Source organism: Aspergillus japonicus (genome assembly GCF_003184785.1).
Source record: "Aspergillus japonicus CBS 114.51 unplaced genomic scaffold BO86scaffold_32, whole genome shotgun sequence".
NCBI lineage: Eukaryota > Fungi > Ascomycota > Eurotiomycetes > Eurotiales > Aspergillaceae > Aspergillus > Aspergillus japonicus.
The window spans coordinates 311,602-328,409 of NW_020291669.1; the positions used below are offsets into that span (position 1 = coordinate 311,602).

Consider the following 16,808-nt stretch of genomic DNA (forward strand, 5'->3'; position numbering starts at 1 on the left):
CATCTGAGTAGGTTGAGATATACATGCCTACTCCATTCCCATGTTGATGGAGCATCTATCTTCCTCACACCCGCAAATATCATTACATTGTGAGGTCTGTCTCAACATTTAGGCCCTGACGACATTCTCTCTCAACCGTCAACCACCTCATACTAGTCTGATGGTCGAATTTGGGGCCAACGCTATCAGACGGCTTTTATACAATCTTGATTTATCTCTATCATCCCACTTCAGCATCTTACTTACTACGTAGTGGATATCCTGGTGAATGTTTCTTCTTCGTCATCTTTCTCCCCATTCACCTTTTGTTCTCTGCTTTCCCATCACCAGAGAGCCAATATAACTTCACTCTGCTACTATCCTCCGTATTCCTCCTTCTGGTACACCGAACCCTTCCCTTCCAACTCCCTCCACCCGCTCCACCCGAAGAGGCCAAAAACCATGGGCAAGACATTCCAAAAGATCCACGCCTGCTCGGCAGGCAAATTCCCCAAAGACGGAGACAAAATCCCGCAATGGATTCGCGCCAACGGAGGCGAATACCATTCGACTATCGCCCCGCAAGTAACTCATCTCATCACGACTCTCGAGGCGTATAAGAAAAACATCACGCCAGGTATAGCACACCTTCCTCCCCTCCTTCTCGGAAAACGGCGGCTGTCTCTGACTCTTGTCCAGTCCGCGAAGCCAAGGCGCTGAAAAACATCAAGATCGTGACGTTCGACTGGCTGGAGGACTCATTGCTCGCCAAGGACAGAAAGCCAAAGCGGGTGACTGAATACCTCCTCGAAACGGTAGTGAAGGAGGAGAAGAAACGGAAGAAGAAACCAGCTCGAGGGGCTTCTCGGGCCATAAAGTCGGTGGATGCTGCGGGCACAACGAGGAAGGCTGGTGCTGCGAAGAAGCCCGCAGGTACGCCCTCATCCCCCCTCGCGAGTCGTCATCTTGTTCCAGAAGCCTCTAATGGCGAGAGTAGGGAGAATAAAGAATCCAGACCCGTTTGGAAAGGCTACTGCCAAATTCAAGGCGGGAACCGCTGCGGGTAGGTGGAATATATATCATCAGGTGATGAGAGAGATGCTATGGTCGATGCCTTTTGCTAGGGTACTAACGGTGGACTGGGAACACAGCCAAGTATTGCATCTACGTGGGCGAGAAAACTGGGATCAAGTATGATATCCCTCTGGTGCGGTTTATGGCCTCGAGAAGGTCGAGGGAGAAGATTCGTCTTAAGGTCAGTCTATCTACGAATCTTCACTCGTTATACAACTGTGGAGCTCGTGGGCAAAGAAGCTGAGGAAGTATTATCCTGCTTTAGGTATACGAATCCAAGGCCGAGCCACACGTTTACGCTGCGTACATGGAATACAGTCGCAGCGGAGCAGCTTGTGCCCAGATTTTGACGCCTCTGGGGACGAGTTTGAAGACGGCCGTGGATGCATTTGAGGCCAAGTTCAAGAGTAAGACCGGGATAGCCTGGGCTGATAGGTCGAACGGGGTTGCGCCGCCTCCGAAGGTGGACAAGGAAGGCAATCCGCTGCCTGCGCATCAGGGGTGGTATTTCTTTGAAGACGGCCAGAGCATATTATCCCAGTACTTGCAGTCTTCTACTGCTGTCGAAGATCAGGGGCCTGAATTCGAAACAGCTGGTGGGGGCCATTTTGGATTGATGGAAGAAATGCATTGCTCTGGGCGCTGAAATCGAGCAGAAGATGAGTGCTGCAGGCATTGACCTCAGCCTGAATACCACTCGTGGGCTTACTCCCGGCTTGGACAGCTCAGTTCTAGGTGATTGTGAGATGCAACAGGAAAAGCGGTGCGCTGGGCTTAAATTGCAGAATGGGTGATCATTTCGGAATTGGCCCTAAGAAAGGCACCCATGTAAATATATATGCTGCAGGATCCCCACCAGAGGGCGCGGGCAGTGAGCGCTTTACACTGGGCCAAAAAAGAAAAAAAGAAGATGAAGATGATTTATGTTCTTTCAGATGGGTATACAAATAGCGACGTAAAATGCCAACGGTGCGAACACACGACCAGGAAGCTCCTTCTAACACCTCTTGCGCCAAATCAAACTTTTCCTGTAGCCTTTTGCGCTTGACAGCGAAATGCCAGCTGACCGATCCTCTTGCTCACAAATAATCCTTCTTCTTGCTGGTTCTCGTGTATTGCGTGAGTGCCCATTCCACATCACCACTCGACCCCTTCTCCAGGGAGCCTCCACGGATCTCGAACAGCCTCATGGTCATGCGAGGGCCAACCTCCGCCAGCTCCACATCCCGATATCCGGTCTTGACGAAGACGTGGTGTCGCACCTCGATACTGTCCTCCTTGTTCACAAAGCTGACGACCCGATTGCCAACTTTGCCATCCTCGCGGGGCGGGAAAAGGTGCTTCAGGATTTGCACCACACGGAGACCCAGCTTGGTTGTGAACCCCTCGAAGACGAGATGGGGGTAGCTCTCGGAGACGGTTCCGCGAGCCGCGTCGGGGATATCGGCACGGAGAACGACATTGTGAAGGGAGAAGCTGGCCGTAGGGCCGTGCGGCAGGTGGGAGATGGTCATCGCCGTAGGCGTACCACGGTGTTCGTGCAGGAGGATCATGTCGGTCAGCGCCGCGGCGGTTGCGCTCGAGACGAGATCGGGCAGGACGAGATTACCACGGTTCAGACGGATCGCGGTGGGAAGGAGCAGACGAACTTCTTTGGCGAAGGTACCGAGGCGGACAGAGGGGCTTCGAGAAGTTGTGACAATAGGGCGAGGGTCGGCGATACCCGAGGTGAGCGCATATTCGTCGTCCAAGTCCACCTTATCGGCGTCCTTGTCTGCACTGGGGAGCGACTCATCGTATTTGAAGTCTTCGCGCAGGGCTTTGTCGTTGGCGATGGAGGGGTCGAGGGGTTTGCCGGAGGCCAGCGACGCTTTCAGTTGAGCTCGCTTTTCGGCGATAGAGGCATCGCGGAGGGTTAGAGCTCTCCGATAGAGATAGTCTCGTCGCTCACGGGCTTGACGGCGCTGAAAATGATATATGTCAGTATGCTAGATATGAAGTCGCAAGTAGATCAGCAGCTCGAAGAAAGAGCACAAACGTACCAACATCTTGAGTGTCCAGCCTGTATTGGGGTTCTGATACAAAGATCGGATAAGTTATCGAATGCGGCATGCCGCCCATCTTTTTTTCTTCCCTAAACTGCCGCTCTGGTCCGCCTTGGCCACCGGACTGTGGAATTTGGCGGCAAACAATCGCCGATAACTTGATCGAGCCCGATCGCATACCACCCGCCACTTAGTCCTCCGGTTGACAACATTACGCCTGGTCTAAGAGGGCAAGCCGATACACTTCCCTGTCAAGTAAACTCAGTGGCGGCTGGAACTTGCTGTGACTGAAGGTTTGACTCCCCTGTGCTATGCGCAAGTGAATTCCGCTTCGCTGAGACCACTCCACTACACTTGTTCTCACTTCCCTCTCTTTTGCCCCTCTACCGTGACACACTGACAAGTTGGGTGACAAGATTATTAAGAACAAGCTGACTCGCGGACTTCTGTAGTGCCACAGACGACGGGCTTGTCCGCTGCACTCATTTCAATCCCTACGACCCGCCGTTCCTGTATCACCTTCCGATCTGCGGCGGCCGAGGTATCTTTTGCTTCTTATACCTTTGCTATCCTGCGCCCACACACATATCACTGCGTCTACGACCTCTGTCAACCATCCATAACACCAAACGCCAGCTATGGCTGCACTGGTCGATGAGAGGATTGCTGCAGACCTCGATGAGTCTCATCAATTCCGTCCCCGGAGACATGATGACGACGACGAGGGTTCCGACCACCTAGGAGATGATGATGCTGAGAGCACCGCCAGTGCTACTGTCGCGGAGCGTAAGAATAATGAAGGACATTTCGATGAGGAGAAAGAGCTTCCACCGCATGCTTGCTCGTATGTGTCTTAAGACTGCCCCTCTTAGCTCACCTCTTTGCTAACATGAGCTTGCAGTTATTGCGGTATCCACAATCCGAGTAGCGTCGTGAAGTGCCTGGCTTGCAGCAAATGGTTCTGCAGTGCTCGTGGTAATACATCATCTTCTCATATTGTCAATCATCTCGTTCGCGCCCGTCACAAGGAGGTCCAACTACACCCTGCCTCGTCGCTCGGCGATACCATCCTCGAGTGTTACAACTGCGGCACCAAGAATGTTTTCCTTCTCGGTTTCATTCCGGCCAAGTCCGACACAGTTGTTGTCTTGCTGTGCCGTCAGCCATGTGCCGCCATGCCTTCCTCCAAGGATATGAACTGGGATACTTCGCGGTGGCAGCCTTTGATCGAAGATCGCTCGTTTCTTCCCTGGCTTGTGGCTGCTCCCTCCGACCAGGAGCAGCTTCGCGCTCGCCATCTTAGCCCCCAATTGATCGCTAAATTGGAAGAGATGTGGAAGGAAAACTCCCAGGCGACCTTCTCGGATCTGGAAAAGGCCACAGCCGTGGACGACGAGCCTGCACCCGTTTTGCTGCGTTACGACGATGCTTTTCAGTATCAGAATATCTTCGGACCGCTGGTCAAAATTGAAGCGGACTACGACCGGAAACTGAAGGAGTCTCAGTCTCAGGATGGGTTGATTGTGCGCTGGGACCTCGGTCTTAACAACAAACACCTAGCCAGTTTTATCTTGCCCAAACTCGAACTCGGTGATGTGAAATTGGCTGTAGGTGATGAGATGCGCTTGAAATATAGCGGTGAATTGCGTCCGAAGTGGGAAGGTGTTGGATATGTCATCAAGATCCCGAACAACCAGTCCGATGAAGTGACTATCGAACTGCGTGCCAAGGGTGACCACAAGTCGGTGCCTACCGAATGCACGCACAACTTTACGGCTGACTATGTATGGAAGTCTACCTCCTTTGATCGCATGCAGCTCGCTATGAAGACTTTTGCTGTCGATGAGATGAGTGTTTCTGGTTACATCTTTCACCGTCTCCTCGGACACGAAGTTGCCGCTGCGCCTATGAAGACCCAGATGCCCAAGAAGTTCAGTGTTCCGGGACTTCCTGAGCTCAACAACAGCCAAATCAATGCGGTCAAAAGCGTGCTTCAGAGGCCTTTAAGTCTTATTCAAGGACCGCCCGGAACCGGTAAAACTGTCACCTCGGCTACAATTATCTATCACCTCGCCAAAATCAACGGTGGTCAAGTTCTGGTTTGTGCGCCCTCGAACGTTGCCGTTGATCAGTTGTGTGAACGTATCCACAGAACTGGTCTCAAGACGGTCCGTGTGACTGCGAAGTCGCGAGAGGATGTTGAATCTCCTGTTGGTTTCCTTTCTCTGCACGAGCAGGTTCGCATTAACGACAGCAACATTGAACTTATCAAGCTCAACCAATTGAAGGCTGAGCTCGGCGAATTGTCCAGTCAAGACGAAAAGCGTCTCAAACAGCTCACGCGTTCCGCAGAACGAGAGATCCTCAACAACGCCGATGTCATCTGCTGTACCTGTGTCGGTGCTGGCGATCCTCGTCTTTCCAAACTCAAGTTCCGCACTGTGTTGATTGACGAATCGACTCAGTCTGCTGAGCCTGAGTGTATGATTCCTTTGGTCTTGGGCTGCAAGCAAGTCGTCCTTGTTGGTGATCATCAACAGCTGGGTCCTGTCATCATGAACAAGAAGGCTGCCAAGGCTGGCCTGAATCAATCGCTCTTTGAGCGTCTTGTTATCCTGGGATGCTCACCTATTCGCTTGAACGTTCAATACCGCATGCATCCATGTCTATCCGAGTTCCCCTCGAATATGTTTTACGAAGGTTCTTTGCAGAACGGTATCTCTCCTTTGGACCGTCTCCGCCGAGACGTCGACTTCCCTTGGCCCATCCTTGATAACCCTATGATGTTCTGGTCAAACCTGGGTAACGAAGAAATCTCGGCCTCCGGTACTTCCTATCTCAACCGCACTGAAGCGACCAACGTCGAGAAGATTGTCACTCGTTTCTTCAAGGCCGGAGTGCAGCCCCAGGATATTGGTATCATCACTCCTTACGAAGGTCAGCGTAGTTACATCGTCAGCTCCATGCAGGCCACCGGTACATTCAAGAAAGAGCACTACAAGGAAATTGAGGTCGCTTCCGTCGACGCTTTCCAGGGCCGTGAGAAGGATTTCATCATCCTTTCGTGTGTTCGTTCCAATGACCACCAAGGCATCGGTTTCTTGAGCGACCCCCGCCGTCTCAACGTCGCGCTCACTCGTGCTAAGTACGGACTGGTGATTCTGGGCAATCCCAAGGTTCTTTCGAAGCATCCTTTGTGGAACTGCCTCTTGCAACACTTCAAGGAGCGGCATTGTCTTGTTGAGGGACCCTTGTCCAACCTGCAGGAATCCCTCATCCAATTCAGCCGCCCGAAGCAGGCATATCGTGGACCTCAGAGATTTCAGATGGCGTTCAATCATGCCTCCAACGTGACTAGTGGGTTGATGACAGGAAAGAATGGTCACCGCAACGAATTCCATGATACTGGATCCGTTGTAGGATACATTCCCGATGATGTTTCTTCTGTCCATTCATCCGCTCTTGGTGGTGTGAGCATTCCTTCCGGCTACCCGCCTATGTTCCAGAACTTTGCCGACTCGTGGCCGGCCCTCCCAGGCGGTCGCCGAGCCAATGGAAACCGGATGAAGGGTGCCCCTAGTATTGCTGGGGAGTCTATCGCAGCCACCGAGTCTGATGTCACGGGCAGCATCATCGACGGGAAGAGCGCCGATCAAGGGGGTGTCAGCCTTGCTGGTCTGAGCATCAACGACATGACCAAGCAGCCCAGTCTCAGTCAATCTGACCGTCTGAAGCGTTATGTGGAGTCTGGAGGACGTGAGCCTTACAAGCCTGGTGTTCCCGACAACGGCAGCATCTTTGGAGGCAGCTCGACTAGCATTCGTGTCACTCGGGGTGTTCCAGGGCACATGCACGACGACGATGATACTCGCAGCGTCTCGACTGCTTTTGCCAGCCAGATTGGTGGAAATTATGATTGATTGAAGAGGCTTGGCAAGTTCAGAATCGGGAGCTGACCCTGAAGCTTCTACAGTCATCCCCACAGACTTCGGAACAGCCAGTCGCAGAATTGACTGGACTGGCTGTCTTCGGACAAGACTCGATGTCCTGGCGCTCCACATGGCCTTGGCGATATTCTCAAGGAAGGGGGATCCCCTGTGCTTTTCAGGGCAGCTTCAGTAAGAGCAGACCCTCAACAATAGGAGACGATTGCGACATCCTCGTTCTCTTTTCGGCACTCTTGTCGATAACGGATGCAAGTCTCGAGTTTCGAACTGCTGCTACCTGTCACCGTAGCGAACATCGGTCCTGGTCACACTGTGGTGCAGTCCTACAGGACCCTACTAACCGCATGTGATGGGCGAGGGCTGTATGGAAACATCTCGTACTATGCCTCATGGATATTATTGATATTAGTCGCTCGAAGAGTCAGCGGTATGCCATGTCAATTCCTCCGCTTACGGCTGCGCTCGGGAGTCACGAGGCAACCAGCCAGTCCTACTATTATCGCGGACGAGGTGAATGAAGGTTATTCGACACCACCAATCCCAGTCCAACGTCTCTTTCTTTTCTTCTGCTACCATTGCGTTACATTGCTTATTGTCGTATCTCCAAGTCAATCTAAAAAAAAATCATATCCGAACTGTGCTATTATCATGGCGTGCGAGGCTATGGCTGTTAGTTGAGTAAGTGATGTGCGTACTAGCATAACACTTTGTATCGTAGCTCGGTTCCCATGATGCAGTCTGACCATTTTGATCCGGCACCTCCGGTCCATTGACTCTACTCGGGAGCAGCATAGCCACATAACGTCCTTGATCAGCGGAAGTAGGAACAAAGAACAGAGTCAAGGAGTAGCAGAGCTCAGGTAGGCATCCATATTTCCAGTGTCCTTCTTGCCAGCTGCTCAGCATCATCAACTCATTGGTATTGAACAGTCAAGGAGCTCTCATTATAGTTTGCCTAGACGTGCGAGTATTAGCTTCATATCTAAGGGCAGGCCACGACGGCTTATGTGCATCAAGTTGACGGGACAATATTCTGAAGTAGACACAAGCTAGTCTCCGCACTGATAGATATCAATATTGAAGTATAAGCATTTACATGTTTCACATAGCGCAGCAATTCTTGTATAGAAGCTTTCGAGAAGGCAGTCATCAGTCCCTTGTCGATCATCCTAAACATAACTAACTACCCAGTGCTTCGAAGGCTTGTCTAAGCTACGGAGATAAGAGAATGATTAATCTATTCACTGATTCAGGTAAAGACAACGACAATGATGAAGATATTATCGGTGGTATTGATCGTGGCAGGACTGCGCCACCGATGGCGATCCATGCAAGTATACAAATGTAATCCCGGACAAGACCTGAGTCTGTATCTGTAGGCTCGATAGGCTCAGAAACCGAGATGCCTAGTTGTTCTTGTCCGAGGAACAAGAACTAAGAGAGTTACTGAGCACGAGCATGCAGGTGACGCAATTTCTGGACACTTTTGTGGCCATGCCTTCTGGGACGCATGAATGGCTGGTTTGATCGGCCATGGTATATCCGATCTCGATTATACCCGATACCGGCAACTGGACCGCCACTTGCATGGACCATATACTCTACTGTGCAAGAATCGAAGAAGAACAAGGAATTGTCTGGGGGCAGGTGGGCAGTCTAGCTTGCAAATCTTTGGACGCTGGATAGCGCAGCTACATGATGTGCGTAGGGATGAGCTGTATTGCTACCGATGAATCTACCAATATACATAGTATGTCACGGGCATGTACAGTACAGTACCCTGCGCGTCAAACACATCAAGCCAGGATAAGCCGCGCCACGATCCCTGCTTCTTTCAAAGCATGGAGCGTCTCAGGTGTTCAGTGAGCCTGTCTTTCAGGGTTGATTGGTGTAATTTCTTGCTTTGAGTCTATGGTGGAGCAGCGCTTAACGGACTCTGTGCCTAATGAATGGAGCGGCTCGGGATTGGGCGAGAAAACGCAGTATGCCATGCCTGCCCTCTGCTCCGATGCCGCAGGAGGTTTGGGTACCTAAGGTAGTAAACAGCCTGGGTGAGAGATATAATTTTGAGGGAAATCTTGGCATGATTGACTTGAATGAGCGAGACGGGACGGAATGGATTGGAAAAATGGTTAATATTGATCTATTGTCTGTTGGCAGGTAACAGTGATGGGATGAAGATTGGTTCAATCTATGGAGTCGTCCAGCCGAGGCGCCGCGACATGTCGGACTTTCCCAAAATAGAAATCGGACTTCGCCACAGTAGGTAGGCCAGTGTGGCTGAAGCACAGCATGACCTGCACGTGCCGTAGTGATTGCCAGGCAGCAATGAGGCATGAAAAACCTTTTTCGCCTGGTATGTGGCGGCTCGTAATCCGTACAGTAAAACCAATTATCAGAACAACACCTCAGCTTCGGCCTGGGGTGACCAGGAATGAATAGTTTGGGCTTATCCTGCCGACAAACCTCCCTTCCCCTCGCTTGGTTGCCTGATGTTGACTTTCTGCGTGACTCACTAGTCGCAGCCTAAACAGTTTTCAAGTCCTTAGAGACTAGAGAGGGAGAGAGAGAGAGAGAGAGAGAGTTTGCCATCAAGATTTTTTGGGTGATTCGGCGCCTAGCAATACAACCTATTGTGTACCATTGTCCGCGCCGGACAAATATAACGCGTCTCTGATCACACCACGTGTGCAAGGCATGTAGGCATGTAGAGTTGATTTTCAGAGTACCGGTCAGATTCGTAGTAAGCCAGAATAATCACAATAACAATAATCGTAACTGTCTACATACATGAACCGACGTTTCGCCCTGGTTTGTTTGTTCTCCATCCATCCCTATCCCGTTTTCTCGCTGTCCCAGTGGCGGTTTGCCAAGCCTCCAGCTGCTTAGTCACTCGATGCCTGGCTTAGTGTCCTAAAAATCCTGGCAATCCGCCCTTCCGAGTTAAGGAACCAACATCCATCCTCCAGCCAGTGCCACCCGACTCAAACTAGGTCAACCAACTCGATTCTATACCAACTTGCTTGTGCTTTCTTTTGCTACCCCTAGATCTTGTTATTTATTAATCTTTCTTTTCATTGTTGCAGTCATATAGACCTTGGTCTCGAAGTCTCTCGGTTCAACTTTTTCCATTCCTCCCAGGGACACCTCCGCCCAATTCAATTGACGGCGGGGTTGGAACTACGCTATGGGTGACGGTTCTGATTATCCTAGCCCACGAAGTGAAGGTCCTGGCGGACCTACCTCAGTTTTAGTCGCTACCCAGGAACCGCTTGTCGCAGCACCCAAGATGAACGTGAACGAACAACTCCCGCCCAATTTCATGGAAGGGGCGCGTCCGCGACTGTCGGTGAGGCGAGCGCGGGATCCGCCCAAGAACTCTGCAGGCCAAATCTACTGCGATCACCCCGAGTGCCAACAATCGCCTCCCACTTTTCGCCGTCCATGCGAGTGGAAGTAAGTTTTCTCTTTTCCTCTCCAATTTGTTGAACCACCGGAATGGAATGCTAACATGCCATCGTAACAGTAAGCACATGGACAAACATGACCGCCCCTACAAGTGCTTGGAACCCGGGTGTGACAAGATTCAGGGATTCACATACTCCGGCGGTCTTCTGCGGCACCAGCGCGAGGTGCATAAGAAAAACATCAATGCCAAGAAACCACTGATGTGTCCCTACGTCGATTGCAATCGCAGTACAGGAAATGGGTTTACGCGTCAGGAGAACCTGAAGGAGCACCTTCGCCGTCGCCACATGCATACCGAAACTGGTCCTGCATCAGATCTCCCCATGGTCCCGTCTCCGGAACTGGATGGCGCCGCAGCTCTCGGCGTGCCTCCCACCTTGAAGCGCAAGCGCGACTCTATCGATGAGGATCCGACCTTGGACCTCTCCGAGGACGGTGGAAATGGCGTCACTCTCCGGAACGAGCTCAAGAGACTGCAGCTCGAGGTCCAGGAAAAGGATCGCCGGCTGGAAGAGCTCGAAAGAATTGTCGCTGGTCTGCAGCAAGCTATACCGCAGACCGCGACCTCTCAAGGATAGATGCCCCCCGAGGCAAAGACTCTCTACGATTTACATGTTTTCAACTCCCCCTTCCCCATCCTCTTTTCTCCATCTTGTCCGTGTCATTCTTTATCCCAGACACTTCCTTGATGCTTGAAATCTCTCTCTTTATTTATGGTCTGCACTGTGTGGTTTGCATTCGATGGGCGTTTTCATATGCAAAGCACGGGCCCCGGGTTCGCGCGATTCTGTCTACAACATCAGTGGGAGGTTCGTTCATATGGTTGGTCTACATCTCAGAAGAATGCATGGATAAAAAATCAGGCAGCTCTGACGATATGGCGTTTGCTCGAGGTCGAAGATACAGACCAGGTGGTGTTCTAATGGTTCCTACTCTTTCTTTATTTCCTGAAATATACCCAGGCGTTTTTCAAACCTAAGTTTCCTTTGTCACTCCCCAGTCTATCCTCATGATGTTGTCTCTACTCTGGTGCGTAGTCATTTTGTCTATGTTGGGATTCCAAAGGAGTCGGATTCGTCTATGATGCATGTCATAATATCCTCCAGACATATTATTACCTTTAGTGGCTTTCGAGGATGTACGATCCATCTCATTCCGTAATCATCGGCAAGCGACGCTGCGGCATCCAGCCCCAAACCCTCAAATCACGGCACAATTATAGTGGTGGGATGTATTCACATACTCGCCTCCTTGGTCTAGCACATACAAAGCGCTGACTCGCTGGGCTCAAGTGACTGACAGCTCGGTGTATCGAATCTCTGTCATCCAGCCTTGTGAAATCCAGGATTCGCAACTCCCAGACCACCACGAGTTTCACGGCCGCGGCAAGGAATCATCTACCGCGTAGGATTAGGCTAGCTTGTCTCTCGTGATTCTTACTCTGACTCATGTGCTTCTAGCCCCGCCTGATAAAGAGCAAGCTGGCTCTGCAAAGCAGTGCAGCTCGAGCCACAGTGACTCATGCTATGTAAAGAGCTGCCGATATTTGCTATCTGGTTACGCAAGGGTTCAGGGATGGCGGTAGATTCAACGAGCTGATGTTCAGGCTTCTCGAGGGGCGTAGTCGGGTGGCGAATTTCAACCAATAGCATCGTTGGTCAAACGGTTACGATACTTGTCTTCCAAACAAGTGGCCCGGGTTCGACTCCCGGACGATGCATTAACTTTTGCCTTGATCCTGTTTCAACTCGACTTTTTGTGTAGCTCACCATGGCTGGTGGAGGTCTCGATTGGTCGCGCGCACTCATTCTGTTGAGCTTGAAGTCATTGTTACTTTAGTTTGTTGATGTGATGTGCTTGTACTGTACCTCGGCGGGGATGCATGCAGTGTCGTCACTTCCTAGACATATAACCCCGCCTTGTCAAATGTCAGATGTGGATTGTTGTGATACTTGCAGTGTAGTTCACTTACCCATGTGCTGAGTCATTTCACTACACGATTGGGTGAGACTCCATAGGCTAAATCTTCCACATCTATCCGAACCACAAGTCCGTCTGTACCTGAAAGCCGAGAACCCACTTACTTGGCACAAAGGCGGCGATCATATAATGAAAAAGCAGACAGGAAGAAGGGAGTCAAATCAAACGAATCAATGCAGTCCGAACAGCGAATGGACGGACCCTTCACTCGATGCGTATCTCTCAAACTAGCGCCTCTTTGTTCTCACGACTCGATGCTTTGGGTTGAGCTTCACAGCAGCAGTGTTCCATTCTCCACTCTTCCCTCACATCTATCCCCCTCTTTCTCCTGTTGTTTGTGAGCACATCTCGAGAACAAAACAAGAGATCAACTGAAACATTCAAAACAAAACGCGCAATCGCTCTTTACAAAAGCCTAGGCCCGGCAAGAATGGCACTGACGTCGTCTTTGGCGGAGGACGCGACGTCCCAAGGTGTCGGTGCACGGTACACCCCGAATCATGAATATAGCCTGGGAAATCGCCGACAGAAGACTGATCAGCCCATGGTATCATACGAGGAATTTGATGTCCAAGCCCGTCAACCCGTCAACGCCGAGAACCATGCCTTCCAGCAGGGCGAATTCGTGCCCGATGGCTTCTTCAACCGAGTCGGCCCTTTGTGCTTCACCATCCCACCTCCAATGTTCCAATGGACCTACGAGATGCGCCGGCGCGCCCAGTCTCTGTTGCCATATCTCTACCTGGGTCCCTGGAGCTGCCTCGCCGACCGCGGCCGACTCGTCCAGGAAGGAATCACGCTTCTCTTAGCCGTGCGGGACAAGCGGCTCGCCATGGCCAGTCTGATCAGCGGCAGGAGGGCAGCGGAAGCTCTGCAGATTGAAGAGGGCACCGTTGACTTTGCAGACAACCAAGACCTTATCGCGATGCTACCCCAACTCATCAACCACATCAACGCGCATGTCGCTTCATTCCCCGCCACTGAGCCGAGCGGCCATGCACGGAAGAAGGTCCTGCTCTTTTGTGAGACGGGGAATGGCCCGTCGGCGGTGGTAGCAATCGCGTATCTGATGGTGATGCTCAACATCAGTCTGCCGCAGGCTCTGCAGTATGTCTCCTCGCGCCGGTTCTGTATCGACATCGATGAATCGGCGTCACAGCTGCTGTTGTCCTTCGAGAGCATCCTCGATGCCAAGCGGGTCGTCCAGCAAGCTCGACGGGCGAGTGAAACAAAGAATACTACGCTCAAGGGTGCGAGTAGTAGAAAGCGGGATGCTGCTGAATTCGATATGGTTGAAGAGGATGGTTACGCTATGGGGTTGGAAGCGGGGGAGGCGGCGGCAGATGAGAACAGACGACCCCTGGCTCCGTTCGAGGATCGGTCAGGATGACATACATGGATGGATGTCCTTCGCGGGCACAAGATAAGATGTTGGAAGATGATGTCAAAAGATGTCAACGTTTTCCCGAGATCTCACTAGTATTTGTGTGTATGTGTGTGTGTGTGTGTGTGTGTGACAATTTTTGTATGACTACAATCTTGAAGCTTGCCTCTTTGTTACATTACCTGAGCAACACCTAGAAAGGAAATAATGATGTCTATGTGGTTTGATGGCTGGGGTTGCCTAACCTCTACTCACTAAGTAAATAGTGATTAAAGTCGGTGAGAGTTCAAATGATGTTCTTTGCTGCTGGTAGAAGCTTCACTCACTATCGCCCGTATGTTTTCCTCTCTGAAAAGGGAAGTCTCGCTCATTCACTGCACTAATCACTTCACTCTCATTCACCAGCTCTCCACGTGCCTTGGGACTCTCTTCTCTTTGGTACTTTCTGTCTGGTATTCGACTCAGATACACCTCTCCGTTTTCTTCATCTTCCTATTTCTCTTGATTACTTTCATCCTCATGTCTCCCTCACCTGACGCGGCAGGCTCATAATGAGACTCCGCGAGACCATCCGCCTGCCCAATCGCCTCAACGAAGAGGCGCACACTTACACGACCCCAAGAAGAGCGCCACGTCGAGCCATCAGTTCCTATCAGTGTAGGGCCGATACTTTTAATCCCAAACTCCCCCCTGCGGCTTTTCCCACGTTGGATCGACCGCGCCCCCCGCAGCTTCGCCCCGATAAACTGAATCACGAGGTCGAAGACCATGACCGTCGCAAGCGCTCCTACGAATGCATGATCAATGATGATGATGATGTCGATGACCCTGTCTTAGAGACGGGTGCGGCAACCCGTGATGAATGCGAGGAGATACCCGTCGAGCAGTTTGACAACTCGATTGCGAGCAATGGCGAGCTCAACCTGATTTACGTCAAGAACATGGCCATCATGGCAGGGGCAGAGCCGGAGAGTGCGACGTTCGAGAAAAGTATGGAGGATAGTGACACGGACGGGGAGGATGAAGAGCTTGTCATAGAACCACTTACGGTAAGATTCCTATTCATGCCGTGAGGGCCGGTTGAAAGCGAAGCACTAACGCGACGAGCTGATCCGACGCTGCAGGCTTCCCAATGGCGCGATCTATTACCGCAAATGCAGGTTGAAGTCTTCGAGAATGTGGAGGAAAGCCATAGTCGACCCGCCAGGATCTTGCTTGGGATCTCGGAAGAGGAGATGAAGGAGCTAGAGCGCAATCGAGGACTTCGCGCAAAGCAGCTGGAGAAGGAAGACCGGCTCCTGGAGGCGATGCGTGCGAAGCAGCTCAGAGCGATTCTTCGGACCAACAATGTCACCCCGCGAGCCAGTCAGGTTCAGCCGAAACTGGCATGTCAGATGGTGCTGCGCCGGTATCTTCGCAAGATTAAGGGGGCTGTCGCACCGGATTTCCTGATCTGTCCGGCCGATGAGGTACTCCGCGCTCGACGGTTTCTGCTGAAATGTGGATTGGACGGAAGACTTGCAGGCGATTGGACGGGTTATATGACAGGATTGCAGGTTTCGGTTGATGATCTGCGTCGTGGGTTGGAAAAGAGCACTGTCCCTGAGCTTCGTGCTTCTGATTCATCTGGCATGAGCTCTGCGGGTGATGCTGCAATTGATAACAGAACGTTGCGAGTGACCGATAGAACATCGGCTCAGGTATCCTTGATCAACTGCATTGGTACAAAGAGCCCATCTATGCTGAAGGATATCTTGTCATGCCAGGGTCATGTCAATGATCCTCCGAGATGGCTGCTTCTCTGTCATCGGGACACAAGCAAGAACTTTCACCATCCCAATTGGGACAATCATGTCGAAACTCGCCTTATCAGTGAGGAAAAGTTGGCTCAGAGAACACATCCCGAGTTGCAGTACATACAACCAAAGAATACCTTCAAGGACTTTCCTCCACTAAGTTGGATTTTCTTCGAGCATTGTGGTCCGATACTTGTCACACGAAAAGGCGACACTACTACAACGTCCGGTGCGAACGAGCACCACAAGAGACATGCCGACGCCTTGACTGGAACATCCCAGAGAGCAGCTAGTGGGACCATGTCAATTGGCTCGGGCCAGTCCGGTGGGATGAAACGTATGACAGTCTCCATGCGTATCAGAAACCAGATCAACGGAATGGTGGTGGAAGCACACAAGAGAATGTCAGAAGGAGCGGCCAGGGAAGCCCAGCAAGATGAACCATCCAAATCCCGCAAATTGCTACCTGAAGAGATATGGACCCCTCCTACAAGTCCTTCTCAAGTGCTTTGCACGACAGATCTTATGTCGCTACAAGATGGTGACAATGATGCCTTCGCTGAAAGCGTGGAACTTCCGAGAATTGAGGATACGCAGGCGGAATTGTCTGAGAGCGTAGAGGATGAAATGCTCAGTCAAGATACAGAGGCGTCATCACATACCACCTGCGAGCTAGGCTCCGGATTAGAGGCAAAGGAGCAATCGAACAGCGCCAAGCCGGACGTTGATACAAGGTCTGAAAGCGAATCCGTCGAAAGTGATGCAGATGAATATGATACTGCGGACGAAATGATCCTTGTGCAGGTACCAACCTAATTCGTGGTTTGCCCATGGAATTGAACCACGCCGCTGAGGGTGAGTGAGTTGCCTGCTTGCCTGCGGCAATCAAAGGACAGGCCCATCCCATCTGGTCCATCACTCGATGTCCTATCTCAAGGAGGAGGAAGCGAAATGTAAGAATAAGATGTCTGTGGTCTATGTAGTTGAAATCTAGATGACAATGTCACACGATAATCTTGATGCACGAGTGATCATCACAGGTAGCCGGGCCAATTAATTTCTTGCGTATAGCCTAATAGTGAAATTCCCACCCACAACTACTTCCTTACTGTCTTAGTAGTCGTACGGTTAAGCA

The 16,808-nt window shown here is 51.3% G+C and overlaps 5 protein-coding genes and 1 non-coding gene across 6 annotated transcripts; 5 read left to right on the top strand and 1 right to left on the bottom strand.

Annotated features, from left to right (window-relative positions):
* The first annotated feature begins 361 nt into the window (after nt 1-361).
* BO86DRAFT_432866 (BRCT domain protein) lies at nt 362-2,116 on the top strand. The gene is made up of 4 exons (XM_025675814.1): nt 362-616; nt 679-972; nt 1,131-1,234; nt 1,319-2,116. Exons 1-4 carry the CDS (start codon nt 442-444, stop codon nt 1,697-1,699), a joined length of 954 nt encoding a protein of 317 aa, XP_025526667.1. The 5' UTR covers nt 362-441; the 3' UTR covers nt 1,700-2,116.
* BO86DRAFT_457025 (snoRNA-binding rRNA-processing protein IMP4) lies at nt 1,884-3,133 on the bottom strand. The gene is made up of 2 exons (XM_025677199.1): nt 3,096-3,133; nt 1,884-3,017 (listed from the first exon to the last, which is right to left on the bottom strand). Exons 1-2 carry the CDS (start codon nt 3,099-3,101, stop codon nt 2,133-2,135), a joined length of 891 nt encoding a protein of 296 aa, XP_025526668.1. The 5' UTR covers nt 3,102-3,133; the 3' UTR covers nt 1,884-2,132.
* Nucleotides 3,134-9,937: 6,804 nt separating this feature from the next.
* BO86DRAFT_364477 (putative C2H2 transcription factor) lies at nt 9,938-11,473 on the top strand. The gene is made up of 2 exons (XM_025670009.1): nt 9,938-10,501; nt 10,572-11,473. The coding sequence occupies exons 1-2, from the start codon at nt 10,233-10,235 to the stop codon at nt 11,089-11,091; spliced, it is 789 nt and encodes a 262-aa protein (XP_025526669.1). The 5' UTR covers nt 9,938-10,232; the 3' UTR covers nt 11,092-11,473.
* A 688-nt stretch (nt 11,474-12,161) lies between these two features.
* Nucleotides 12,162-12,233, top strand: BO86DRAFT_t172. The gene has a single exon. It is a non-coding gene; the product is annotated as a tRNA-Gly (tRNA).
* A 262-nt stretch (nt 12,234-12,495) lies between these two features.
* Nucleotides 12,496-14,061, top strand: BO86DRAFT_390163 (dual specificity protein phosphatase family protein). The gene has a single exon (XM_025672323.1). The coding sequence runs from the start codon at nt 12,924-12,926 to the stop codon at nt 13,881-13,883; it is 960 nt and encodes a 319-aa protein (XP_025526670.1). The 5' UTR covers nt 12,496-12,923; the 3' UTR covers nt 13,884-14,061.
* Nucleotides 14,062-14,428: 367 nt separating this feature from the next.
* On the top strand, nt 14,429-16,489 carry BO86DRAFT_410707 (uncharacterized protein; the record flags this gene model as incomplete). The annotated part of the gene is made up of 2 exons (XM_025674522.1): nt 14,429-14,926; nt 15,002-16,489. 2 exons carry the CDS (start codon nt 14,429-14,431, stop codon nt 16,487-16,489), a joined length of 1,986 nt encoding a protein of 661 aa, XP_025526671.1.
* Between the last annotated feature and the right edge of the window lie 319 nt (nt 16,490-16,808).

Coding starts and splice junctions, on each gene's coding strand:
- BO86DRAFT_364477 (XM_025670009.1), top strand. CDS start 10,233: ATGGGTGACGGTTCTGATTATCCTAGCCCACGAAGTGAAGGTCCTGGC. Junction 10,502..10,571: donor CGCCGTCCATGCGAGTGGAA/GTAAGTTTTCTC, acceptor CCATCGTAACAG/TAAGCACATGGACAAACATG.
- BO86DRAFT_432866 (XM_025675814.1), top strand. CDS start 442: ATGGGCAAGACATTCCAAAAGATCCACGCCTGCTCGGCAGGCAAATTC. Junction 617..678: donor TAAGAAAAACATCACGCCAG/GTATAGCACACC, acceptor ACTCTTGTCCAG/TCCGCGAAGCCAAGGCGCTG. Junction 973..1,130: donor AGAAGCCTCTAATGGCGAGA/GTAGGGAGAATA, acceptor CTGGGAACACAG/CCAAGTATTGCATCTACGTG.
- BO86DRAFT_390163 (XM_025672323.1), top strand. CDS start 12,924: ATGGCACTGACGTCGTCTTTGGCGGAGGACGCGACGTCCCAAGGTGTC.